Source organism: Pipistrellus kuhlii, unplaced genomic scaffold (genome assembly GCF_014108245.1).
Source record: "Pipistrellus kuhlii isolate mPipKuh1 unplaced genomic scaffold, mPipKuh1.p scaffold_m20_p_14, whole genome shotgun sequence".
NCBI classification, from domain to species: Eukaryota; Metazoa; Chordata; class Mammalia; order Chiroptera; family Vespertilionidae; genus Pipistrellus; species Pipistrellus kuhlii.
This window is the reverse complement of record NW_023425449.1, coordinates 47,506,039-47,533,295: the sequence shown is the minus strand read 5'-3', so window position 1 is coordinate 47,533,295 and position 27,257 is coordinate 47,506,039. Positions and strand designations below refer to the sequence as shown.

Sequence of the window (27,257 nt, the reverse complement as noted above, 5' to 3'; positions counted from 1 at the left end):
CCGACTGCCCCAGTTCAGAGTATTTTCTTGAAATTTTTATTTTATATCCCTTCTACAGAGAAAAACCACAAACAATTGCCCTGTAAATCAGGTTGCTGCAGAGCATTCTAGAAAAGCTCGTGAGAGCTGAGTCTGGAGACCAGGGGCCGGACACTGCCCTGGAGGGAGTTAGGCAGCTAAACCCTTCCCAAGCCTATAAGGCCGTGGCCACAGCAAACCTTTCCCTGAATGAGACAAGCCCACAAGCTGGATGCCAAGTGAATATGGCTCCAACGCCACACACAGTCACACAGATCCACACACACAAACACGCACACACAACACACACACAGACATGTATACACAACGACAGACACACAGACATGCACACACAGAGACACACAGGCACACACACACACATAGACATGCACACAGACATACACACGGACACACACAGAGACACACAGAGACACACATGTACAGCCACATAGACATGCACACTGGCACACAGACAGATACACAGGCATACACACAGACACACACATAGACACAGACGCACACACACACACACAGACGCGCACGCACACACACACACAGTCCTGAGCCTGCTCAGAGTGACGGTGAGATTGGGAGAGAGCCCTGAGGCCTGCACCTGCTCAGGGACTGATGGGTCTGCACTCACCGCTCAGGCACAGCGTCTGGCTCCTCCGCGGTGCGTTGCGGTGCGATGCGGTGTGGGGCGGGCCGGGGCGGGGTGGGGAGGGGCGGGGCGGCTGACGGCGTGACTCCCCCCCCCCCCTCAGGTGAAGATGAACGTGCTGGCGTTCTCCAGGCAGTTCCACTGCGGCGTCTTCTACGCCTACACGAAGCTGCGGGAGCAGGAGATGAGGAACGTCGTGTGGATAGCCGAGTGCATCTCCCAAAGGCATCGCACCAAGATCAACAGCTACATCCCCATCCTGTGACCGCGCGGGCAGAGATCTGAGTGGGAAGGGCTGCTACTGAGCAGAATGAAAGGAGGGGCGTTTGGTTATCACAGAAGGAAGCCGTGGCCTGGCTTACCTGCAGACTCCCCTTGTTTCCACGTTTATGTCTCTTCACGGGCCTCGGCCATGCGTTTTCACTAACCCTTGGGGACTTTCCCTACTCTGAGTTTGTGTGTTGAAACCAAATCTAATAAAAGCGTTTGACTCCTGCTCCTCATACTTCTCCACGGGCCCAACGACTGGCAGTCTGTTTCACTGTTTCTTCCTCACCTGAGGAAATGTTTTTCCTTGGTTCTAGAGAGAGGAAGAGAGAGAAAAAAAAAATCCTGCATGCACCCCAAATGGGGAATCAAACACCCAACCTGGGTATGTGCCCGACCTGGAATCGAGCCCATGAGCTCTAACCACTGAGCAGTCACCCAGGGCCTGTTTTATTCTTTAACTGTCCGGTCCTTCCATCATCGGAAAACCCCGGAGCCGTGTGTGCCCACCTGGCACGTGCTCTGGGAAGGCTCCTGTCGGGCACCCGGTCAGGTGGGCTCGGGAGCCGCCGCTCAGCACAGACGTCCCACAGCGGGCAGGGTCCGTTTGTCACAGGCACGGTGTGTAACCTGCACAGCTTCCTCTCGTGCAAAGCACGAGACACAGCTCTTAGTGCTCCTTCATGCTTTGCACTAAGCTGGATTTTACACATTAACCAGCAGAAACCACAGGGTCCATCGCAGCCTCTGGATTCTCTATAAACCTTCATTGAATCGGTGCCCAGAGCCAACCAGAGGAAGACAAGCAGCCCACACCTGCTCAAGGCCTTTCTTTCCAGCACAGGAACCGGTGCTTCGGTAGTGGGGGCGGGGCGGGGCGGGACGAGAGGAACTTTGCCCGACCTCAGGTCCCGGCTGGCCTAGCAATCACAGACAGGAGACCATGGCCAGGCTAACTCCGCTGTGTGGGGACCCTGCATGCGAGGGGGCCGGGCTCAGGGGTGGGTACAGAAGCCCTGCGCTGGGGATGAGGTCAGCATCTTGGGGCGCGCACAGGTCACTGTCAGACGACGGAGCGGAAGGGCAGTGAATAGCGATGCCCCACCAGATAGGTGAGGCAATTCCAGATTCCACATTCCTGCTGAGAACCTGCTATGCGCAAGGCCCCTGATTCAGTTCCAGGTCAAGGGTGGGGATTGTCCGGCCCATGGGCTGTAGAAGGCCTGGACGTCAACTGGCCTGGCCCTGCCGAGGCATTGGGGTGAGCTGGTTAAACGTTTGACCACTTGTGCCCAAACCGGTTGGCTCAGTGGATAGAGCGTCAGCCTACGGACTGAAAGGTCCTGGGTTTGATTCCGGTCCAGGGCATGTACCTTGGTTGCGGGTACATCCCCAGAAGGGGGTGTGCAAGAGGCAGCTGATCGATGATTCTCTCTCATCGATGTTTCTAACTCTATCCTTCTCTCTTTCTCTCTGTAAAATATCAATAAAATATATATATTTTAGAAATGTTTGACCACTTGTTAAGCTGATGACTTTGTATGGCCCCTGATGATGGGATAAATTCCCAAATGGCCCTGGGCAGAGAACAGTTCCCCGCCTGCTTTAGGGACTGAAAGGGAGGGCAGAGTTTCTCTTGGCCCGGAAGCTAAAATTGCCTTTAGCTCAAATCAAACGCAGAGCACATCCTGGGGTCTGGTTCTGAACCCCCAGCAAAGGTTCGCTGTAGCAGCGCTCACACCCACCACTGAAAAGGGTCAGAAGCACAGGCAGGACGGACACGGGGAGATTACAGATGCTGCCTGCTTTGTGTTAGAGTCAGGAGGAAACAAAATTCTCCATTGGGTTCATCTCGTTCATTTTGAGTCATTTTCACTCAAGCAAATGGGAGCGTCCTCTTCCGGGTGCTGAGCACAGCGGTGAGGGACGCAGCGTGCTGGACAAGTGCTCCCGCCCCTGTCCCCCAGCACCGAGGCCCGGAGGCTGGGGCTCGGCGGCCATGTGGCTGTCAGGGCACAGGCCTGGTAAATATGGAAGTGGGTGCAGAAGCCACAGCCCAGCCCCTGCCCTCAGCAGCTTCCTGGTTCCATCTTTACTCCGTCTCCTCCACGGCCCCCGGCCTCCGCTGCAGCCTCCCACCCCTACCTCTGACCGCTCACTTACACAGTCAGAGCAGAAGCACTGCCCGCTTTGTTCAGGCAGTTAGCATGTGCTAGCACGCACCGGGCACCGGCCACATCAGGTCCCCGCAGGCAGCCCGCTCCCGCCCGCCCCTTCCAGATTCCAGTCTGGAGCAGCTCCCTTGGGGCCCTGCCCACCCACGCCCTCTATCTATGGGGACATTTCCCCCTGGATCTCCAGGGGCTGGCGCCTTCCTGCAGGTTTCGATGCCGCGTTGCCCTCTGCAGTGGGCACCTGTCCCACCTCGGGTCTGTGCACAGCAATCTCGCATACTCACCTTCTCACAGAGGTCCTCCAGGCTTAGGGGCACCTCATACTGGCCTCTGTCGGACACCCTGCTCTTCACCTCACAGTTCTTACCGAGTTTGTACCATGGGCAGATCTATTTGCTTGGTAATGTCGGTTTCCCCCCTCCAACCGAGCAGTCTCTCTACAAGCCCGAGATGTATTCCCGGATCACGCTGTCTGTCTGTAGCACAGGCCTGGCGCTCTGCAGCACTGAAAAAATGTCTGCCTAGTGAATGAGGGCAAATCCCCTGCCGGAGGGCTCTGTGATTCAAACCATAGAACCACTAAAAGAGAAACTTGGAATTTTTAAGAGTTTATTTAAGCAAAAATCTATTCCAATCGGACAGATCCAACAGAAAGTGGTTAGAAGTGTCCGGACAGGAGCAGGGAGGAGTTTCTGGAGAAGAGGCAGACGCAAACAAGGACAGTGTCTGATCGGCTGTCGCTTGGCAGCCGTCTGACTGGAAGAGCCCAGGCAGCTGCTGGTGGGCTCGGGTTCCCGACCCCGAGACAGCACAGGCCTGGGTTGGTTCCTGACGCGGACGTCTGAGGCCTGGGAGGCGCTGCGGTCCGAGGCTCCTCCTCAGCTTGCTGCACGGAAGGAAAGGCCACGGCGGGCTCGGCAGGGACCTGCCACCTCCTCCGGGGCACAGACACCTCCGTGCCAGGAAGACAGGAAAGGCCGCTGCCCCTCTCTCCGTGGAAACAGGACCCCTGAAGGCAAGCGCTGAGTCCCGGCTCCTCATCTCCGGTCCCACAGCATCAGGACATTGCGGCAATCACCACACTTGTGGAACAAATAGGCCCAGATACGGGCAAGGACCGCATGGCCACCCCCGGCGCCTGGGGACCAAAGGCAGAGCGTGAGGCCAGCTTCCACCCCAGGAGGGGACAGCAGGGGGGGCCCTGCACAGCGGATAACTGAGTGATGACTTACCTATCTGCCTGCTGTCCAACACTGACGCTCCTGGAACTCCCAGGAGGCAGACTATAGCAGGGCCGGCTCTTTCCTTGTTTGCGGAGTTTATTAAAGGGGAAAAGACCGCTGAACCATTGAGGCCGATAACTCTGCTGTGCGTGCACTGTCTGTTCCTCAACTAGTGGCTTTCTCTCTCCTTCTAAGCGTGTTCAAGGTGCGGAGACAAAAGCAGGAGCCTAGAGTATTCGATTTCGGCAATGAAAACTAATGAGTGTGCTAAGAGGGGGCGAAATAAAATCATCTTTAGAAAAAAGGAGATAAAAATAATCTCAAAGAATTGCAAATGACATCCAAAGTCCCCGCCATCGTCAAAATCAGTATCGGTCTGCCCACCAGGCCCGCCAGGCCCATGCACACGCCACACGCCCCATCAACCACAGAAGGACATGCAGGACGGTCCCCTGAGCTGGAGGAGGGTCTCAGATCGGATGAAGTAATCATTTGGGGGTCACATTCAGTGCACACTCGCTGTGGGCGCTGTTGGTGTTAGGGAGCACGTAGACATCTTTTCAAAACACTTTTCTTGACTTAAACATGGAAGTCTCGGGGGGATAAGGGAGCCGTCCGAACCAGTGCTCCCAGGCTCGGGTCAACATGGAGTCACACAGACTAGGCGCCAGCCGGTGCCTGGAGTGGTATGAAACCTCTGGTTCTGAGAGCCTTCCTGAAGAAGGCCGGACACCCGCTCACCGGGGATGCGGTGTGTTCTCCGGCCCCAAACAACGCATCTGCCAACGTTTCCCAAATGCATCCCTCCAGCCACAGCGGACACGCCTGCTCAGCCAGGCCAGCAGCCCCAGTCCTCACAGGAACCTCAGGAAGATGCCAACACGGGCCGGGCGAAGGCAGCCCGGGAGGCGAGGGCTCCTCTGCTGCTCGGGCGTCCGCGCTGCGCACCCGTCACAGGCGTGGAGAAGCGCGTCGGGCTTCCTCAAAGGCGTGCTCTGCTTTGATAGCATGTGGGAGCCCTGGCTTAAAAAGTCACGTTGAGTGACCTCAGAGGTGAGCTTTCTCCCCATCTCCCCCTCCGGCTGACAGGCAGGCTCTGCCTCCATGGCATCTCCCCGCCACCTCCGACAGCCCGGCCTCCCGTCAGATCCTTTGCTGTGCGGCGGGCTCACAGATGGAGGCCTCACAGATGAGCCCTTCCAATCGTGCTGGTTGCCCAGCGAGCACACGCTGGGCTCGAAGGAGCCGTGGTTAGGGCAGAGGTGCCTTCTGGGAAGACATGAGTGCCAGGACTTGGAATCGACGTCCGTAATTCCCAGAGCTTTGTGGACTTTGACAAGTCACTGAACTTCTCGTATCCCCTCCTGTGAGAGTGGATAACTATATCTACTCTTAAGATCGCCGCAGGATTTAGATGAAGTAATAGCTGAACTGCTCAGTACGCAGCCTGCACAAAGGGAGCCGGTCCATGAGCGCTCACACCTCCGGGATGTGCGCGAGACCATGCAGCGGCGTCTCCGGCACCACCAGGAGCGCAGACCATCTCTTATTTGCCTTTGTTTCTCCGCTCGTTCAGAACACAGTGTTTGCTCAAAAGAAATCACTCGTGCTTCCAGATAGAATGAAACGTATGCTACTGGACACTGACATACAAAGATAGATGACCAAAATAACTGCTTTATTCCCAGCTCACAGTTGGCTGAAGATCAGTTAATTCTAATAAATGAGGCCCGTCGCCTTCCCTGTTGACCTGCACAGCACTGTCTGGTCTCTTGTATGGTTGTTCTCTGTGTCCAACTCAGGGCCCCCTCCCAAGCCCCGACTCCGCCCCTTTCTCTCCGAGTTCCAGTCTGTCTGCAGCTGGGCTTAGTCTGAAGTCCCACCTCATCCCTGTTTGCGGGGTCTCCTCCCACATCCCTTAGCTCAGTCCGGCCATAAACCCAACAGGGAGTGGGATGAACACCTTCCTGTGTGGCATGGAATTCTTCCTGATGGGGATCCTTCCCTCACTGCCCTCCATTTCTTTGCTTTTGTTTTCATAATTTCCATTTTTTTAGAAAGTTATCTGTGAGGTCGCCATGGCTGAGTTAAAGAGGGGTCCCAGGACCTGGACACCCTGCCTAGTCCTAATGGGCGTGGCACCTCCCTGCACAGGAGGGGGAGGGCAGCCACGAGCAGGTGCAGTGGGTGGTGCCCGGCCGCCTGCGTCCTGACCCTCCCCCAGTGGCCACCCAAGTGCCAGCAGCTCCCACAGCCCTCCCTGGGGTGCCGTGTGTGCATACACAGGGTGCAGTGTGGAGTTACAATCATAGCGGCCTTTCTGTAAGCACTCAGACAGTATCTTCCAGTACCATTTCAAATAGGAAAGGCACAAAAAACCACAGCCATAGCACAGCCTCGCCATGGGGCCAGGCTGCGGAGCCCACTGCCGGTCTTTGCAGCCAAGTCAGTTGGTAGCTTCCTGGGGGCTCTGTCCTTTTCTCCCCTCTGGCCGCCGGTGTGATCGGACTGTTCCCCAGCTTCTTCTACGGAGTCTGCTTGCCGCTCACCCACTGGGGGCAATGAAAGTCACCGGTCCTGAGGTTGGACTTGGCTGTGAGTGAGGAGGACACAGCCCGTTGGCGCCAGCGTGAGCTGCGCTTGGACTCAGTGGGCCTCTGGGCTCTGGGCATGAGCCCCAGAGCTGAGCTGTGGGGTCACCCCGGTTCGGAGCTGAGCTGTCCGGTCACCGTGGTTCGGAGCTGAGCTGTCCGGTCACCGCGGTTCGGAGCTGAGCTGTCCAGTCACCGCGGTTTGGAGCTGAGCTGTGGGGTCACCGCGGTTCGGAGCTGTCTGTCCAGTCACCGCGGTTCAGAGCTGAGCTGTCTGTTCGGTCACCGCGGTTCGGAGCTGAGCTGTCGGGTCACCGTGGGTTCGGAAGATGCTGACCTGTTAGCACTCTGGGCGACAGGAAGCGCTGGAGCCGAATCAGCCCTCGCTAAGTCCTCCAATGGGTTTGAAATGATGCCCAATGCTCCTTGGGGACCTGGGTGGTGGAGGTGCCGCTGACCACGCTGCGGGAGCAAACCACGCCTCTGACTCCTCCTGAGAGCCCAGCGAGGGGGAGGCAGGGTCTCTTCCATGCCGCCCGCTCTCCACTGGGAGTCAGCCAGGCGGGTGCACACTCCCCCTGCTCCGCCTGGATAAAGCTTCCTCTGGGTTCCCCCACATACATGGCCATGTTTACGAAGGCCACACAGCGCTCAGCCTCCGGGGAGGCCGCAGCGGCGTCAGCTGATGAGGAGGGCTGCTCCGGAGCGGCCAGAACGCAGGCACTCCACCACGCCCCATCCTTTGGGCACCGAGGAAATGGACCTCAAATCTAGAAAGAATTTAAGCCAAAACCCTTTACTAGCTGGACATGGCGTTTACACTTGAAGTGAAAAGTCATTGTCATGAAGGGGGAAAACATATTCTTTTTATGAAAATAGGACACCTAAAAAGAAAAAAGAAAAAACAAAGAAAAAAAACAAACCTGACTTAACTGTGTTGATATGGTTTGTAGAAAAGATTACTGCCCTAGTAGGGCTCAGTGGTTGAGTGTTGACCTATGAACCAGGAGGTCAGGCTTCGATTCCGGCCAAGGGCACATGCCCTGATTGTGGGCTCCATCTCCAGTAGGGGAACGTGCAGGAGTCAGCCAATCAATGACTCTCTCTCATCATTGATGTTTCTGTCTCTCCTTCCCCTTCCTCTCTGAAATCAATAAAAAAAATATACATAAAAAGGAAAGATTGCTGTGTATCTGTCTACCTCTGTTTCTGTTCAATCAAATACCTTCAGGTGTTGTCCAGTCTGTACACAGAGGCCTTCACCGTGGGAATCTACTACCAATGTTAGCCTGTAGCCAGGACCTGCTAGGAGCTCCCACACTGCCTGCTCCTGGTAGTGGTGTTTTGGTTAGACCAGTGGTCAGCAAACTCATTAGTCAACAGAGCCAAATATCAACATTATAACGATTGAAATGTCTTTTGAGAGCCAAATTTTTTAAACTTAAACTTCTTCTAATGCCACTTCTTCAAAATAGACTTGCCCTGGCCATGGTATTTTGTATAAGAGCCACTCAATGGGGCCAAAGAGCCACATGTGGCTCGCAAGCCGTAGTTTGCCAACCATGAGGTTAGACTCTTGTCTTCAAGTGGCAGAAGCTGGCCCTAGCACTCCGGATGACCTGCAGAGTGAGGCTGAAGGGCTGCTCAAAAACCCCAAGGAGGGAAGGTGCCAGGCAATGAGAGGGCGGAAGTCAGGGCGAGTCCAGGAATCACAGGGCTGGTGGGCTCCAGCCCGGCTGGGAACTCTGGGCAGCTGACTCTGTGAGAGTCTCGGTTTCTGCTCCTCTCAATGCAGTTTCCATGTCTGCCCTTGGATGGTCACGTGGGAGTCGGGTGACTGAGCCAGCCCCACTGCACGTACTCCTATGGGGGCTTGTCCTCAACCTCCAGACTCCTGTAGCTGCACAGCGATCATGGTCTCCCTGTGTTTCCTTTTCAATCAGTGAATAGTTCCCACACCTCAGTAAGTGCCTGCAGCGTGCCGGGGGAAGGCGGGAGGCCTCCCTCAGAGGGACACACAGCGAATGGGCAGTGGCTTCAATGGCAGCAGGGCCGACCGGCTGGCGCCTGAGCAGGGGCCTGAAGCTCTAGGGAGGGTCACTCCACACTCGCCCCATAGCAGGGCCACTTCCCAGAGGAAGGCGAGGTAGGTCCTGCCAATTATGGCCACAGGAGCTTTCTGTGCTGGGAGAGCTCGCCCACCCATAGGCAGCAAGCACAGCCTCCCCGTGCCACCCTGCAGGCCGGAGGAGGCCAGGCTGGCTCGGTCCCCACGGCTGCAGCTGTGACATCTGAAGAAGGTGACAAAGGTGAGTCTGGAGAGAGGCTAGTTCCGGAGTTCCTGTTGTGCAACTCGAAGGTGAATGGAGAGGCCCTTGTCAGTGAAGGGTTCTGCTCTGGGGAAGTGGCAGGATGGGTGGAGGCTGGTTGGGCAGCAGGAGGGTGGGGCGGGGAAGGGAGCAGCTGCGAGGCCCTGAGGAAGCACACCCCTTCGCGAAGTCCAGCTGGGTTTCTGTCCTTCCCTGGCTAACGAGTGCAGTTACTTCTGAGAGGAGCCAGGAGAAAGGCTGCAGAGACAAAAAGACCCTCACCCTGAGAGTCCCCGACAGTGAGCCTGTTCCTGCTTGCCCGCCCGTGTCCCGGGTCCTACTGTCCTCCACCCCTGTGACCCCCACCCTGGCCACAACCTCTGCATCAGGAGGGCTCGCTGCCCTTGTTCTGTGTCCCAGGTGAGCTGGTCTGAGGGGACACATCCGGGGGCTGGAATTCAGGAGGATAGAGACCAAGCTAGGAGAGTCCCGGGGAGCCTGAGGCCCTGAGGGAAGGAAGCTGCATGGCCACTGGGGTGGGAAGAGAGGGGCATCCTGGGAGAAGCAGGAGGGCAGGGCTCCGCCACCTCCATCCTGCCCACCGCCTGCCCTCAGCAACCTCAGCTGGAAAGGTTTGCTTCTGTGAGGCTGGACCAACCCACATAAAACTTGGGGCCAAGCTGACATTTCATCTTCGCCATCAGAGGGAGAACTTTTAAAGGAATGCAAGCACCATAGCCGGTTTGGCTCCGTGGATAGAGCATCAGCCTGCAGACGGAAGGGTCTCAGGTTTGATTCCAGTCAAGGGCATGTACCTGGGTTGCAGGCTAGACCCCCGGCCCTGGTTGGGGTGCATGTGGGAGGTAACCAATTAATGTGTCTCTCACATCGACGTTTCTTTCTCTCTGTCTCTCCCGCTCCCATCCACTCTCTCTAAAAATCAATGGAAAAATATCCTTGGGTGAGGATTGACAAAACAAAACAAAAGAAAGAAAGAAAGAAGGAAGGAAGTAAGGAAGGAGGGAGGGAGGGAGGGAGGGAAGGAAGGAAGGAAGGAAGGAAGGAAGGAAGGAAGGAAGGAAGGAAGGAAGGAGAAAGAAAGAAGAAAGAAAGAAAGAAAGAAAGAAAGAAAGAAAGAAGAAAGAAAGAAAGAAAGAAGAAAGAAGGAAGGAAGGAAGGAAGGAAGGAAGGAAGGAAGGAAGGAAGGAAGAAAGAAAGAAAGAAAGAAAGAAAGAAAGAAAGAAAGAAAGAAAGAAAGAAAGAAAGAAAGAAAGAAAGAGAAAGAAAGGAGAAAGAAACGCAAGCATCCCTGATCCTTTGGCTCATTGGTTGAGCATCACCCTGTGCACCAAAGGTTGCCGGTTGGACTCCCAGACAGGGCACATGGCTGGGTTGAGGGCTCCATCCCCAGTAGGGGCTGAGCAGGAGGCAGCAGATGGAAGTTTCTCTCTTCCTCTTCTTTTCTCTCTCTCTAAAAATCAATTTAAAAAAAATCTGTTGAAAAAAATAAAAATGCAAGTGTTTGGAAATCATCTTCACCACTAAGAAAACAAGCTGGGGGAAACAGTCATTCCCAAGATAAATGCACAGCAATGAATCCCCAAAATGTCCCCTTTATGTGGGTCTCAGGAAAATGTCCTGCCAAAACAGGTTTGGCTCAATGGATAGAGTTGGTCTGCAGACTGAGAGGTCCCAGGTTCGATTCCAGTCAAGGGCATGTACATTGGTTGCAGGCACACCCCCAGTGCAGGGTGTGCAAGAGGCAGGTGGTCGATGTTTCTCACTCATCAATGTTTCTGGCTTTCTATCCCTTTTCCTTCCTCTCTGTAAAAAATCAATAAAATATATGTATTTTTAAAAATGTCCTGTTACTGAGTCAGGGGCCAGAAATGCCTTCACCTGTGTCTTGCGCTATTTACATTCTTCTCTTTGTAAATCCTTGGGTCCATGCCACCCGGGACCTGAAACCACGTCCTTCCTGCGCACGGGATGGTGCCCACTGAGCCACCTGGTGGGCAGCTCCCCCAGGGCTGAGCCTCCAGCGGCTTCAGACCTCCCTCTGCCACCACGCACCTTCGGAGGTTTCTTTCCTTCCTGCCTTTCTGGGTTCTGAAATGTACCTACCCTTAGAACTTGACATAGCACATAGCTTGGCCACGTGCTTCAACACCCTCCACTTTTCTCAAGCAGACTCGGCCAGTCCTTGGGGGGAACGAGGAAGGGACGCACCAGAGAACTGGCAAGAAGCAGTGCAGGGGGCAGTGGTGTTTCCAGGCCTACCGAGCCCGGTAACCTCAGCACAATCTCAGAATCTCAGGCAGGACATGCTGTGTGGCGATGAGCTCGGATTCCAACAGCCAGCAGTACTGTTTCCGACTGCACTAAACATGTTCTAGTGCGTCTTAAGGGCACCTGTGAAATGCAGGTAATTCTCTCTTAAGATGTCTGAAATTCTTTCATCCACTCTACCTTGTTATAACAACAAACAGCAGGGATGTAGGAACATCTGAGACGGATGTTGAAGGCTCACGTCTAGGTGCCTGAGCCAGAGGAGTGTCTAAGTCACCTAAACAACTGCCGCTGGGAGCTGTCCCCTGCACAGACCCTCCCACGGCGTGGAGCCCTACCCGGCTTCACCGTGTGTGCTTAGCCTCCCTGAGCCGCACAGCCACCCCACAAGGACGGATGCTGACCATTCTTGTCCATCTGTGGGCCTGCTGGCCGGGCTCCACTTCTGCCTGGACAGTGAACACTGTGTTCTCAGCCTGTCTGTGTCCCCTAATCCAGAAACGCTGGCTGAACATCCTCTCACCTGCAGTCTGAGCTCTGAGGGGCTGCAGCGGAAGGCGTCCTCAACAGTCAGGTTCTCCTGCATCCGCTGCCTGTCCCCTCCGTGGATCCTGGGACCACTTGGTCCTGTCAGCCACGGCTGTGCCTCCCTGATGGGGCCGGGGGACTCAGCGAGGCCGTTTCAGTTCCAACACAGAGAAGGAAGCCTTGGCCCCATCCACAGACATGTGCCCATATCCAGAAGAGAAGCAACAGCATGAATTCTTTGAGGTCTTTCGATTGTCAAAACCATATCTCTCCTATCCAGCCTTTAGGCTCATAAAATATTTAGACATAAATCACCAATGTCTTTCAAGAGGATTTTACACAAATTTAGCCATTTAAGCCATTTCCTTTATAACTTGGATTCTGTGAGCTCTGGCTGGCTCAGGGTGGTTTCTGCAGAGCTTGCCACCAGCCTTCGGAAAAGCCAGGCGGACAGCGGCCCGGAGTCCGTGTGACGTCAGGAAGCGTGGGAACCAGAGTGTTTCTCAGTGAGGCACACAATGCGTGTTTCCTGTGAGCAAAGCAAACATTATCTGCCGGTTTCTGCACGGCGTTTCTGTTTAAAATTCCTCTGTGATCAGATTAGGCCGGGCTGAGGAATTCAGGTGGAGCAGAGCACTCCCAGCTGCGGGGGAGAGCTGGAGGAACACCCTGTTCCCCGGCGCTGGCTGCCCGTCTGCTTAATGAGGGCTGTTTGCGGCACGAGCTAAGTGCATTACAGAAAGTGAGTTTGACGCTGCATTACCCTGTGAGATTCTCAAATAAAATCCCAAGTAGGCTGAGAGGCAAAATCTGCTCTTAATGCAATTCAGGGAAACTTCCCACAATGCTCCAGGGCCATCCCATGAGGCAATGGGCTGCTAGCAGCAGTGTATGACGCGATGTTCCATGGGGGACATTTCAGATTTTGCCACTTATCAGACTGTCCTAAGTCCTCCAGGGGAACGACAGCTATTACGTTTCTCACAGGATTTATTCGGATATCATACCCACTCCTCCTAACAGCCAGAGAAACCAACAGTCATAGTGCCCACTGACACGCACTCGTTTATTCCTCATTTACCCATGAGACAAAAATGGTTGCACACCTATGCTCACTTGTTTCACAGGTTTTTATGGAGCATTTACCATGTGCCACATAGTAGACATGAAGTATATATATTTATAAATATATATATTTAGCTGTACCTGCCTCCAATTTTAATAGTCTCACTAGGCCAAATCATGACTATTACATTTGTTAAATAAGATAGAAGTCTTAACTAATTTTGAATAATGATAACTATTGAAATATTATCTATCTTGTGTGAGGAGCTGAGAAAAACAATTTATCTCATTTAATGTAATATCTAGTTCAAGTCTCATTTTTAAAAACAGCAGGTGTTAACCCCAGTGCATAGTTGATGAAATGGGTTTAAATCAAGCAATCAGCTTCTCTTCTTCACTAGGGACCACTAAGCACCCGCATTTGATCACTTTTGCCAGTTAAAAAGTTTGGGCTCAAAGTAGAATGACTGGGTCAAAGTGCTTAAGTCAAAGCCATCCAGCTGAAGGCGTAGGAGAAGTCCAGACTGGTTCCCCCAGGCTGGCTCCAGTTTCCAGCTTCATCGTTTGAGGATTCTCTGTTCTCCACGGGCCTCCCGGCTCCCACCTCAGGACAAGGCGGCCAGTGCGACTTCAAACCGCATGGCTTACAGGGCAAGTCCGGGAAAGGAAGGGATGGCGACCTTGCTCTGGCTCTGGCTCTGAGTCCGGGAGAACAATCTTGTTTATAAACTCTGCATCGACCCTTCCTGCCTTTCCTTTGGCAGAAGCCCCTAAGCCACGCCCAGGCCAGGAGCACAGATTATAGGGCCTGGCTGAGATCAGCCCTAGTCCATCCCTTGAAGCTGGGAGTGATTTGCTTGTCACCTGAATAAAGCAGGTGGGATTAGCAGGGAGAAAGAGACAGCAGCTAGGCTCTCCGCCAGGCCTACCAGCTCCTCAGTTCCATGGGATGAAGAATTGTCTAGCTTGCCACAAGGCAAGTCACCCTCCATAAGACTTTAACTCGGAGAGACATCTTGAATAAGCAGTTAACCTAAATGGGACTGAAGGCTGATAAAACAATAGGACAGCTGCCCTGGCCAGCGGCTCAGTGGTTAGAGCACATGTGTCAAACACAAGGCCCTCGGGCCAAATCCGTCCCGCCAGGCCTTGCAATGTGGCCCGCACCGCGCTGTCATCACTGCACTCCGCTGCGTTTCCATCACAATGACAGTTTATGACTGTTCAGTAAACCATTCGGCCCGCGATTTAGGCTGGATTTTAGATTTTGGCCCCTTCTCTGATTGAGTTCGACACCCCTAGGTTAGAGCATTGGCCGGCTAACTGCAGGGTCTTGGGGCGTACCTGGATTTCAGGTTCCCTCCCAGGTTGGGGCTCATGTGGGTGTGGCTCTCTCACATGAATGTTTCTCTCTCTCCTCTCTCTCCCTCCTCCCTCCCTTCCACTCTCTCTAATATCAATGGGAAAAACATCCTCCAGTGAGGGTTACAGAAAATGAAAACAAAATCTACAGGACATCTTGGAAGGTTTTGTGCCTTGTGTAGCACATGTAAATGGCTGACACCAAATTTAACCTGGCAGGGCCCACCGCTGAAAGGGGAGAAATACTGGCCTAAACCATGATCCATCAGGACAGCCTGTTTTGGTTTCAAAAACAATTTACATTGTTGAGACAAAGATTTATATAACAAACTTTCAGCACTTTTCTTTTAAAATGTATTAGGAGTAGTTAGTCTTATCAATTCAGATTTCTTGACTGAGTTCAATTTTTTTTTTTTTTTTCATCTTCAAATCTGGGTGGCCCTTCCAAAAAGTAAAAATAAAAATCTTTGCAACACGTATTTTCAGTTCTTTTTTAAAAAAATATATTTTTATTGATTTTAGAGAGAGGCAGGGAGAAAGATAGAAACATCGATTAAAAAACAAAACAAAACATCGATCGGCTGCCTCCTGCATGCCCCCTCCCCCAAGCCTGAAACCCAGGCATGTACCCTGACTGGGAATCAAACCATGACCTCCTGGTTCATAGGTTGATGCTCAATCACTGAGCCATGCCAGCCAAACTTTAGTTCTTAAATGAATTGAAAGTTAGATATCTAGGTTAAGACAGCAGACCAAAGAAACGTATTTTTAAGCCTTTTCTTCCAGAATCCAGCTAAAACTGAAATAAGGGGGTGGGGAAGGGGGAATAAAGGAAATTTAAAAATAACTCACCCATCCTGGCTGGGTAGTATTGGAATGATGTTTTAACCAACTGTGCAGCAGTAAGTGGAACATCAACTCAATGTCTCCCCCCCACCCTTCCTCTCACAAATAATAATAATAATAATAATAATAATAATAATAATAAATAAATAAATAGAAACATCCTCAGGTGAGTATTTTGGAAAGTGAACTGCGTAGCCAGTGCTGGCAGCACCCTCCCGGCCACCCCACACACATGCGCACACGATGCCCAGCACCCGCCCTGGTGCACAGCCGTCTCCCCCTCCTTCCTGATCTCGGTGCTGAATGAAGAAAGGGGGCATGTCCTCACTCCCCCAGATGGTAAAGTTACTGAAGAAAAGCACGAGGATGGAATGACCCCGTGGGTCCGGTGCCTGTCTGCAGCCTCCTCTTGGCTCTGCGCTGAGCAGAGACAGACACGGCCACTTCAGCAGGGGCTGGGCAGGACCGGAACCGTCACATCCGAGCTGCAGTAGGGCCTGGGTGCGGGTCCCTATGAACGGGCACCGCACGTTGTGAGAGTGTGTCACGTGACAGTCTGCTGTCCCCTGGCCTCGCTGGTCCTCACGGCACGGCCAGAGGGCCCATTCGCTTTCCTAGTTGCCTGGTGGTCTTTACTCTCCTTCAGCTCTCAGCAAAACTGCGCTTCTGGGGAGAGAGTGGGATCTCTTCCTGGCCAGCAAGGCTGTCCGCTAACGGCCTCCTGCCCGCCAGTATGAAGAGCTGGGAAAGCACTCCCGGGCGGCGGCCCTGTGCAGCAGTGAGTGCACAGAGGAAAAGGAGTCAGGATTCCATCACGGACAACGGCTTTCCGGGAGAGTCTTCTCAGTGTCCCGTGTCGCCTGTCTTCCCGCTTCGCCATCTGTGAGAATGACCTGACACGGAATTAAATGTCATGGCGATGGGAACGCAATGTGCCCTGGGCCTTGGCAGTAACAGAACCAAGGGCAGACCTCTGACTCCCTGGATGCCAGTCTCTACTGGACACACCTTTCTCTCGAGACTGAACCAAAAGTCAATAAAACAGGAATCCAGGAGAAAAGCAGCATCATTGGAGCAAAGAAAGACAGCTGGGAATGGAGCTGCCCTTGCCTGCTCAGCTCTTCCTTAAAATACGGCACATTCTGGCCCTAGCTGGTGTGGCCCGGTGATAGAGCATCAGCCTGTGAACTGAAGGGTTACAGGTTTGGTTCTGGTCAAGGGCACGTACCTCGGTTACAGGTCAGGGTTGGTGCAGGAGACAACCAGTTGCTGTGTTTCTCTCACATCATTGTTTCTCTCCAACTTTCCTTCTCTCTTTCACTCTCACTAAAAATCAATAGAAAAATATCCCTGGATGAGAATTAACAACAACAAATACAGCACATTCTTCAGCAAGTTGCCCTTTCATTGGGTCAGTGAATGCAGGAGGGCTTCTGTTACTTAAAGCCAAACCCCACTGGATGGATAAATGTCTGTCCTTTGACCCCCATTGAATTTCTTCCGTCTGCAGTAGCCAAGGCTGAACGTGGCTTAGACTCCGAGGAAAGGGTCAGGCCATGAGCAGTAGAAACAGAACACTTGTATTGAAATGCTGCCTACACCACTTATTAGTATTTTTCTGGACAATTTACTGACTGTTCAGTTTTCCATTTCTTCGACTGTATGTTGGGAGAAATGGAAACTATCCTATGTAATAAAAGCCTAGTAAATTCCTGCAAATGGACTGAACGGCATAACGATAGGTCGGTGAGTGGGCAGGACTTGTGAGTGGGCAGCACCAGGCCAGCCAAGGCAAGTGCCAGCAGGCAGAGGGAGGGGACAGCAATTGTGGGGCAATGGTGACCAGTGGCAGTGAGGTGGTGGGGGGCGGGGGACCACTCACCAGCACCATTCCCCTATCAGCCCACCAGTCACTTCCCACAGAGTGAACATCCCCTGAGGCTCCCAGACTGGGAGAGGGTGCAGGCTGTGCTAAGGGAGCCCCCTACACACAAGTACACAAATTTTCGTGCACCAGGCCTCTAGAAGAGATAATAATATCCCAGGCATGTGATAAGTTAATAAAGGCTATGGTTACTAGTTAAAGCTTTTGAAACAAAGGACAACTTTTAGAATAAACTCTACTATAGAGGGCCACCTGGGAAGGCACATGGGCATTTCTTTTAATTGTTGCCAGCTGCAACCGAGACGATTGGCAGAGCCGCGTCTAGGATACACATTTCCCCAAGATGGCAGAAAGTGTAATCAGCTTGGCCTTCACATTAGCCCAGGTGTGGGCAGGGGTGGGACTAGATATGTAAATCCAGGCATGCTAGGACCTACTTAAGAATGCAAATAAGTTGGTGATAACTTCCTGGTATTGAGGGTATAAAATAAATGCGCTGGGAGGGGTAGTATCGTCTTCCTGCCTCTCCATCAGAGAAAATGGCGGCCCACCCAGCTCCCAGCTTTAAATCTATTTCTGCGTCTTCTCTCTTTCTTTCTATTATTTCTCAATCCCTGGCCGCCTCCACTTAGAACTGATTCATTCATCTCTCTTTCCGTGTGGGACTCGGGAAAGGGAGATCCCCGCCATGTCTGGCCCTCCCCGCCTCAGGCCCCCACACTCTACTTTCCTCTTCTTTTCTTTTTTAAAAATACCTGACTTTTTCTTTTAAATCCTCACCAGAGAATATGTTTATTGATATTAGAGAAAGAGGAAGGGAGAGAGAGAAAGAGAGAAGCATTGATTGGTTGCCTCCCAAGCCCCAACTGGGAGTAAACCCACAACCTAAGCATGTGCTCTGACGAGTATTGAACCTGCAACTTTTCAGTGTTTGAGACGAGACAGCAACCACCTGAGTCCAGGGGTCATGGCCTTTCCTCATTTCCATCTGTATTAGATTTATAGAGGGGAGGTAAGGAATACAACACAATACCACCTAAATCAAGGCTATAGTGGCTTAGACAGGAAGGGACGTTCTCAGGCTCGAACTTGGAAGCTGGCTGTTCCTACACTCTACACCACATGTGTCAAACACAAGGCCCGCGGGCCAAATCCGTCCCGCCAGGCCTTGCAATGTGGCCCGCACCGCGCTGTCATCACTGCACTCCGCTGCGTTTCCATCACAATGACAGTTTATGACTGTTCAGTAAACCATTCGGCCCGCGATTTAGGCTGGATTTTAGATTTTGGCCCCTTCTCTGATTGAGTTCGACACCCCTACTCTACACAGTCAGCTGCCTACAAGTCCCCACATTACAGGGAAAGCTGTCAGGATTAGGATGTTAAATGCAGGAAGTCCAGTAGGGACCCAGCAGCAGCGAGAGCCCTTGCTTCCCGCCAGCTGCCTGTGGAGAGTCCCAGCTTCGTGGATGGTCGGTGGGCTTTGTAAACCTATTTTCAGTGAAAGGACCAGCAGTGGCGTGTCTGGCAGGGGAGCGGCTCCGACAGAAGCAGACATGACCTTCCCATCCTCCAAGCGGAACTGTTCGGTGCCAGCTCTCAGGCCCCTCGGCCCATTTCGCGCCCCCCTCCCCCCGTCAGAGTGGCCTCCTCTCTCGCTCTTTCCTCAGAACTCACTGTTTAACTCCATGCACACTGCCTTCCTCTCCTGCTCCAGGGACCTGACTCAGTGCCAGGGCATCTGACCAGCACTGCAGTGCGTTTACTACCCCTCCCTGAGGAAGATGGGGCAATTTCCCCCGTCACTCTCTAAATCTCCTCTGGCGTCTTCGTTAAATCTTTCCCAGCGCCCCCCTAACAGCTGGCCTCCTGCAGCCATCGGTCTCCAATGTTGTGCCCCTGGGCCCCACGTCTCTCCCCACTTGCCTTGGGTATCACACCTGTTCCTGCCTCAGGTGCACCACTCTGCCGGTCGTGTGCACTTGTGGCCTCTGGTCTCCAAGCTCCACTTATGTCTATACTGCTGTCGTGTTTGGACTCAATCAAAATTCCCACCTTTTCCACTTGATGACACAGCAAAAGATGGTCTTACCTTTTACTGAATTTCTATAGTAATCATAGTTTTCCCTTAGAGTCCCTTACTAAATACTATCAACACATTATTTGCTTATAAGGCACAGAATCACAGTGATTTTGAGCCACAATGCTCACTTTTTAGGTAGAAGAGGAAAGGAAAGAGCATGGAGGTGAAGGCAGGTGCCACAGAGGTCAGATTCAAATCTAAGGCTCTTCTCCCAGGCTGTCAGCCTCTTTAGGGTAAAGATTATATTACTCATCTCAAAGCACTAAGGGGTTTTAAAACTAACAGTGTTTTAAAAGATACCGGTATTTGCAGCCCTAACCGGTTTGGCATGGTGGATAGAGTGTCAGCCTGTAGACAGAAGGGTCCCAGATTCGATTCTGATCAAGGACATGTACCTTGGTTGCAGGCACACCCCCAGTGGGAAGTGCACAGGAGGCAGCTGATTGATGTTTCTCTTTCTTTCTTTTTTTCTTTTTTTTTAATTGCGTCAAACTTTATTAATCATTTTACATATCTTGTTTTCAGTCACTTTTTAGCTGCTTCCAAAAGTCGCAACAGGTGCAAGAATAGATTGATGATATCCAAGTAGAGATTGATGGCAGCTAATACATACTCCTCAGGTAATAGCCTATGCATCAGTGAATGTGTGTCATAGATGATGAATCCACAGAAAAGAAGGGCTCCTACAGCAGCCATAACCAATTCCACTGTCTCACTATAAAAAAATAACCTCAAGATTCCTGACAAGCACAAAATCCATAAAACAGCAAACAGTCCTGCTCCAAATTTGCTGAAATCTCTCTTAGATTGTAGAGTATACATAGTCAAACCAAGAAATACTGCAGTAGTCAGTACAAAAGCTTGGAGAATAATATACACATCATAGAAAGTAACAACACAGGCAACAGATAGAGCTTCCAACAGTGTAAATCCAAAAAGCAGGTACAGGTTAAGAGGATGCTTATGTCTGTTTAAAATCAATGCAAAAATCGAACCCAAAGATCCAATGGCAAACACCAAAATTAAGGCAGGACTTTCATGTACAAATGTCCGTAAAGACTCAAAGTATAAAAAAAGTGCAGATGTCACTGTAGTTAAGAGAACTTGCAGAGAAAGGATGGTATAGACTTTTCTTAGAAAGGCCATGGGACGTGCACGCTGGCGGAGGCCACGCAGCTGCCATAGTTGAAGTCGTCCTCGATGGAGGAGCGGGGGTAGCGGGGGTCGGAGTCGGCCATGGCGGCGATGGAACCCGGCTCCCGCGGAACGACGTACAACACCCGGACCTTAACGGCCGTCAGCCACTTCCCGCTCCGCAGCCGCCCGACGGGCCCGACCGCCTCCGCCAGCGCCCTTGGCCAATCCCTGATGTTTCTCTTTCATTGATGTTTCTAGCTCTCTATCCATCTCCCTTCCTCTCTGTAAAAAAATCAATTAAAAATATATGTTTTTAAAGGTATTTGCTGATCGGAGGGTTTAATGAATGGTGGACACATCAGGGACTACAGAGTATCCTAAATGTAAAGGAAATGTGTTCAAAGAGTCTACTTCATGCTTAAATGTCAAGGGGAAAAACTGGTACACGATTGAAGTTGAGGAAGATGGAATCAATGACCACGGAAGGTCCCTGAGGAGGGGACAAGAGGGGTGCTGGGTGGGGTGCAAGGGAAGAGACTGCTTTTGAAAATGGAGGGAACACTTTGTCCTGACATTGGAGGAAAGAGTATTAAACCAGCCTCAGAGTAACACAAAGACCTGATTCCCTTCTCTTTAAAAATGCTCACAGGCTGTGCCCCACCCACCACAGCACCAATACTGGCTTGTTGCTGGGTCCCCAGCCCAGAACCTATTCATTCCAATGGAGAGAAAACTATATCAACACAGAGGCCCCAGAGCTGTGCTCCAAGAAAAGAAAGCTGGAACAGACACGTTGTCCAATAACATACGTACTTTGGGATAAATTGGGGTTGGGGGCGGGAATAAGAGTACATGGTAAGTTTAAGGCTGGAGCATTCGGACCTGATTTAGAAAGCCACCAAGAATAAAACCGAATCACTGGTTTAAAATAAAACTCAAAATACAATAGAAGATGTACATTGCTGCCCTGGCCTGTGGCTCAGTTGATACACCAAGCGGTTGCAGGTTCTAGTCCAGGCAGGGCACATACCTAGTAGGTTGTGGGTTCCATCTCTGGTGGGGGCCCGTGCAGGAGGCAACCTATCGATGTTTCTCACATCAATGTTTCTGTCTGTCTTTTTCCTTCCTTCCTCTCTCTCTCAAAACCAATAACAACATATCCTTGGGTGAGGAATTTTAAAAAAGATGTGCATTTTCTGTTAGTGCCATAGGCAGGTCTTGAGATGATTTTCTCATTGTTCATTACCTGCTATAGACTTAAACCATCCCCCGCCTGAATATGCAAAATGCCCCTGGAAGGCAACTTGTATGAACTGGGAGGCATAGGAAACCCAGCACCAACAGCGGGAGATCTGCAGCCTTTCCACATTCTCCTCCTGCCTCTCAGCAGCGAGGCCAGCCACTGAGGGCAAGGGCACAGGGTGCCTCCAGCAGGGCACCGGCCAATGGGGCCCAGGCCACCTGTCTCACCCCAAGAATTCATGACCAGGCTGGTGGTGATCTGCCCCCAGGACAGGCTGGTACAAGGGTGCAATGTCCTGCCTGCTTGGAGTGGCTCCCTGAAACAACGCAGCCCTGTCCTTTGTGGTCCCTCCTTCGTATAACATCGCCATTTCCAATCACTAACAAAACATAAGCAATACAACCAAGTAACTCAGTGTAAGATTCCTTGCGTTGTAATGATTATTAAAATAGTCATTCAGATGGAAACAGGAAATTCAAATAAGACTACACTATAGCCAAAAGTGGGACTTCTCTCCTCCCCAGACACACTCCTTCCAGGATGACACTAGAACACACATCTCAGCCTTGGAGAGCTCTGATAGATGAATTATAGAGAAAGTAAGGCCCAGTGAGCCCGGAACAAGTCAAGGCCCGGAGGGGCCAGGCCTTCTCAGCCTCCCGCTGTGGCAGCTGCACAGCCGCTGAAAGGCAGAAATCCAGCCCAGGAAAAGGGATGGCAAAATGGGGTGGGGGGTGGGGGAAGCAGAGGGAGGGGCAGGCAGGGAGGAGGAGACCCTGAATACAATTAAATTTCAAAATCAAATAACTGGGTTTATTTTTACTAACGAATGACTAGACTACATTTTTGGTCTCAGGCAAAGTAAGAACTTGGAGACAAAAATCAAAGTGAATTATACAGAGAGTAACTGGATGGGCATTTGAAAAGTTCCTAAAACAGGAATTCTGCCCCCCACTGAGATTCTCCAACTTGAACTTCGTGGGGTGAGGCAGGAAGGTGGTCTGTAGTTTGCCTGGGGACCCGGCCGGCAGTCACTATAAATGTACAATTACAGCACCACCTGCCCCGACACCCTAACCCGCCGGAGGACCCAGCGTGCTCACAGACCTGAGAACTCATTACTTACTGGTTTTAATAATTTACAGCCTGGGACAAAGGCCACTTGTACAAACAGCGACCTCAAAGTTAGAGGACTTTCAACCAGCTTCTCCCGACCTCTGGCTTCTGTTGAAAAGCGCCTGTTGGATTTCACACTGCGAGGGCAGAGAAACCTCCTTTCAATCATTACTTTAAATTTTAATGAATTGAGTAAAAACCGGAAATTATGTTGTTTTGTTTCTCACTGAGGGGCCCTTCTCATACAGGAAATGGTGTTCAATATGTTTTGCTCAACTTTAAACATTTTCCCTGATCCTGTTCGGTTTCAAGCATTTATAGGCACCAAATTACATTACCCAGCCACCTTCTTCTGCAGCCACCGATGGCGTTAGGGACTCAGCTGGTAGGTGTGGCATTAGAATGCTCTGTAGTCTGTTACACCGGTGGGGAAAGACTGGTAACTAATCAAAGGCAATCACCATTTGTGAGCTCCTATTTTGGCTTGGATCCAACACCCACAGCTGTAACATCTCAGTGTGTATGTCAGAGAGCATGTTTGCACAGAGAAGATGGGGAAGATCATTTAAAACTGAATATCTGAAAGCTTTTCCGTGACTGGTTCTGTGTGTAACATGCTGGCAAAACTCCCGCCAAATGTGTGAGGAAGAGACACTGCCACAAAGGTGCTGAGACCAGGAGACACAAGCACCCAGGACGCTGTCCAAGCACCGAGCGAAGGAAGGGGGGAAACGAAGAGTGAGGACCCTGAAAGGAGGGAGAGAGGAGGTAGGGGGGAGGGAGGGAGGAGGAAGGGAAGAAAGGAAGAAGAGAGTGAGGGAGGGAGGGGGAAGGAAGAGAGGGAAGGAGGTGAGAGGGAGGGAGGGAGGAGAAGGGAAAAGAAAACCAGTTCATCCTTAGCTGTTAATTAAATTGAACCTTTCAGATTCAGGGCTTCTCCGGGAGTTTTCGTGGTGACTTATAAGAACGTTTTGGGGGAAATAGCCAGTTTATAAGATGGCTGCTTGCAAACAGCTCAGAGCGCTGCGTCTGAGGGGGACTCCCATGAGGCTGATGAGAAGGACGGGCCAAGGGGAAGCGCGGCCCCCACACGCACCTTTCCTCTCCGAGCCGCGGAAGCTGGTCCTGCCTGGAGAGCGGGGATCAGAGTCCCTTTGCCTCTGGCACAGGGCGCCAGTGCGCCCTGCTTCCTGGGTCAGTCAGGGTCACGCAGACGGGGTGATGGGACTCGGGTGGCTTTGACAAGATGGTCATCAGGAAGACAGCTGTGTCCAGGGTCACAGCCGTCACTGCGGCTGCCAGGGCTCAGGCGGGGCAGTGCCGCTCACGGGTAGTTTCACCAGGAAATCTGTGGAGGTTCTCCAGCCCCAGGGGCAGGAGAGCCGTGGGTCCGCCGGCCTGCTTTTAATTCTCGCCCTAAGGAAGATCCTTAGTACGCAGTAACTCAAGTTCAAGCGTTCCCTAACCAGCCGCAGGGCAGTGATTCAGAGGCGCTAACTGTTCTAGAGCCAGGGCACCCTTTGTTCCTGCTCCCACTGCACCCCAGCCCTAACCCTCTGCCAGGAGCCCGCTGTCCGGAGAGCCTCGGAGAGCCTCCGTCTGCAGGAGGCAGCTGCCCGGCGGGCAGGGGAGAGGGTGTGGTGCCCTGGGACCCATCAGAAGACCCCGGGCCGGTCGGATTCCTCCCTTCAGAAGTGGGAACCGAAACGCAGGCGGACACGTCAGGGTTGCGGGTGCGAAAGGTTCCAGAAAGCGGCCTTCCTGCACGGGAACGCCAGGACAGAGCACGCCCTTCCCGAGCAGAGGCTGCCGCGATGATGGCGCAGGGTGCACGGGGTGTGTGTGTGTGTGTGTGTGTGTGTGTGTGTGTGTGTGTGTTCTACGTGGTTCAAGGATCAGTAAAGGAAAACACAGCAGGCCTGGTGAGTTGCCTGCAGTGAAGTAGTGGGAAAATGTAGTGCGAGCTTCCAGGAGCTGTTTTACCAACAAGGAGAAGGCAGTGCCGTGACATTCTTTGAAAAAACCTTGATTTACAATCCTGAATCAGCAAAGACACGGCGTTAAACTGCCACTGATCGCCCTGGAAAACCAGCCTGAGCCCTCGGGCTGGCCAGCAGCACCAGGAGGTCAGGACCCACAACGAGTCCCACCGGATGGGAGCTCAGAATCCCTTCACAGAAAAACACCAAAACGTACTCTTCGTTTCTGCACGAAAACAGCAAGTTTTAAACAGAGAACAGTGCCAATGTGGCTGCCTATGCATTTTGAATGTTTAGCTTGTAGATTAAGTTAGTGTTTTTTCATCTTTCCCAGTATTTCCCAGTGAGTAGCATTCCGGGAACCATCCCACCTCGGCCCTCCTGCCTCCCGCTCCCGCAAGCTGGCAGCTGAGGGCAGGGCCAGAGAGCGGGTCCGGAGAGCGGGGCCGGAGAGAGGGCTGGAGATCAGGGCCAGAGAGAAGCTTTGGGGAGGACTGGAGAGCGGGGCCGGAGAGCGGGGCCGGAGAGCGGGGCCGGAGAGCGGGGCCGGAGAGCGGGGCCGGAGAGAGGGCTGGAGATCAGGGCCAGAGAGAAGCTTTGGGGAGGACTGGAGAGCGGGGCCGGAGAGCAGCTGCGGGGAGGGCTGGAGAGCGGGGCCGGAGAGCGGGGCGGAGAGCGGGGCGGAGAGCGGGGCCGGAGAGCAGGGCCGGAGAGCGGGGCCGGAGAGTGGGGCCGGAGAGCGGCCCACCCGCTTGGCCTCACAGCAGAGTGAGCAAAGCCCCAGGCGGCTCCAGACAAGACAGGCAACTGGCTGCTGCGGCTGCCAGGGCTGCTCGCACCTCTGGTCTCCTCTCTGTGCCACGCTGAGCCTGTGACAGGCAGCCCCGCTCCAGGCTTTGGTAGGAAGATCCCCTGACCTTGGGGAACCGTGGGCCTCGCCGGCCGTGAGGGAGCATCATGGCCCATGTTTGCACGAGGTCCTGGTCCGCTCTGCCCGGAGGCAGGGAAGGAGAAGAGTGTCCCAGCCCGGGCCTGACCAGGAAAGGTCAGACACACACCCAGGAAACTATGTTTGAGAACTCGGCCGTGGTGAGGCCAGCCGAGCGCCCTAGAGCTATTCAAAACCTGCTCTCCATCTCGGGGCCCGGGCTTCTGACTGCCTGTTACTCAGCCCTTGGAGACGGGCTCGCGCCTGCTGCCGTCACCTTCGCCGCGGAGGCAGGCGCCAACGGGCAGTGCCAGCCGTGCCCTGGGACTGCAGCCGCCCAGGCAGACACCAGCCCACCGCCGTCGCCGCCTGCCAGCAGCAGAACGTGGGGCTCACAGGCACCGTTTGTGTGGAGGACAAGCCTGGTTCGCGTGTAAATCCACGCGACACCTGACTCAACGCCTGTGTGGCTTCCGAAGCAACGAAGGGAGGTCTGGCACCTGGAACCACAGAGCCGACCCTCCTGCTCCGAGCCCACCTCCCTTCCCGGTCACACAGCGGCCAGGGCGGTGAGGTCTGGGCCGCACGACTGAGGCTGCAGATCTGGCTGATGAGCCTTCGGCCGCAGGAACCAGTCTGCCATGTCCGTCTGTGCTGGAGCAGGAAGTGGATATGTCCTGTTTTGAATTGAATACACACTCAAGAACGCAGTTTCTCTAAGGCACTTGAGAATAGTTTCTAAACGCATGCAGGGGGCAGAGAGATGAATACCCATGTCAGTCTCCCCTGGAGGAGAATACTAGGGAAATGTGCTGGTTGGTAAACGCATGGCCCGCGTTAAGGCTGCAGTAAAGCCTGCTGCGTTTACAATTCCTGGCTTGTTGCTCACTGTCTGTCGGGCCCTGCGCCGCCTGCAGCAGGGACTCTGTCCCGTTCGCTGTTGCATTCACAGTGTCCGCACAGCTCCGAGACCACGGCAAGCAAATGAGCGATGTGAGTGCGAGTGCGAGTGCGAGTGCGAGCGAGCCGTTTGGGGTCTAACCCAGGCGTTCCTCCCGCGGCCTGGCACCGCAGAGCCGGGGTCAGGGCTCGGACAGCAGAGCCGAAAGCCACAGTGGGGGCTGAGCCCCACACTCCTTGGCTGTATGCTCTTCACTCAACTTCTTTCAGCCTCAGTTTATCTGCAACACTCAAATACTAGAAGTACCTAACACTCAGCTGATGTGAGTATCAGATATGGAAGTTCATGTTAAATTCTCAGCAGTGAGCCTCATCCTATCACCATCTTTGTTATTCCTATACTAGAGGCCCGGTGCACGACATTCGTGCGCTCAGGGAGGCGGGGGGTGGGGGGGCTCAGCCCAGCCTGTTCCCTCTCACGGTCCAGTAGCCCTTGAGGGATGCCTGACTGACAGCTTAGGCCCACTCCCCTGCGGCTACCACACACCCTTAGCACTGCCACAGAGGGGAGAGGCTCCCTCCATCTCCACTGTGCTCACCAGCTGTGAGCCCAGCTTCAGGCTCAGCAGTGCTCCCCCTGTGGGAGGGCACTG

General features: G+C 53.0%; 2 protein-coding genes across 2 annotated transcripts in view; one reads left to right on the top strand and one right to left on the bottom strand.

Annotated features, from left to right (window-relative positions):
• The window catches only part of ATP6V0D2 (ATPase H+ transporting V0 subunit d2), a 31,639-nt gene extending 30,626 nt beyond the window's left edge, over positions 1–1,013 (top strand). The window contains exon 8 of the mRNA XM_036437393.2: positions 783–1,013. Within this exon, the coding sequence (XP_036293286.1) occupies positions 783–944 (162 nt within the window). The 3' untranslated portion in view covers positions 945–1,013. The remainder of the gene's footprint in view (positions 1–782) is intronic.
• Positions 1,014–19,824: 18,811 nt separating this feature from the next.
• LOC118718499 (protein lifeguard 4-like) lies at positions 19,825–20,619 on the bottom strand. The gene is given in 2 exon segments (XM_036437352.2): positions 19,825–20,449; positions 20,452–20,619. Coding segments are annotated over 2 exon segments (711 nt in total). The 5' UTR covers positions 20,540–20,619; the 3' UTR covers positions 19,825–19,826.
• Positions 20,620–27,257: the final 6,638 nt, after the last annotated feature.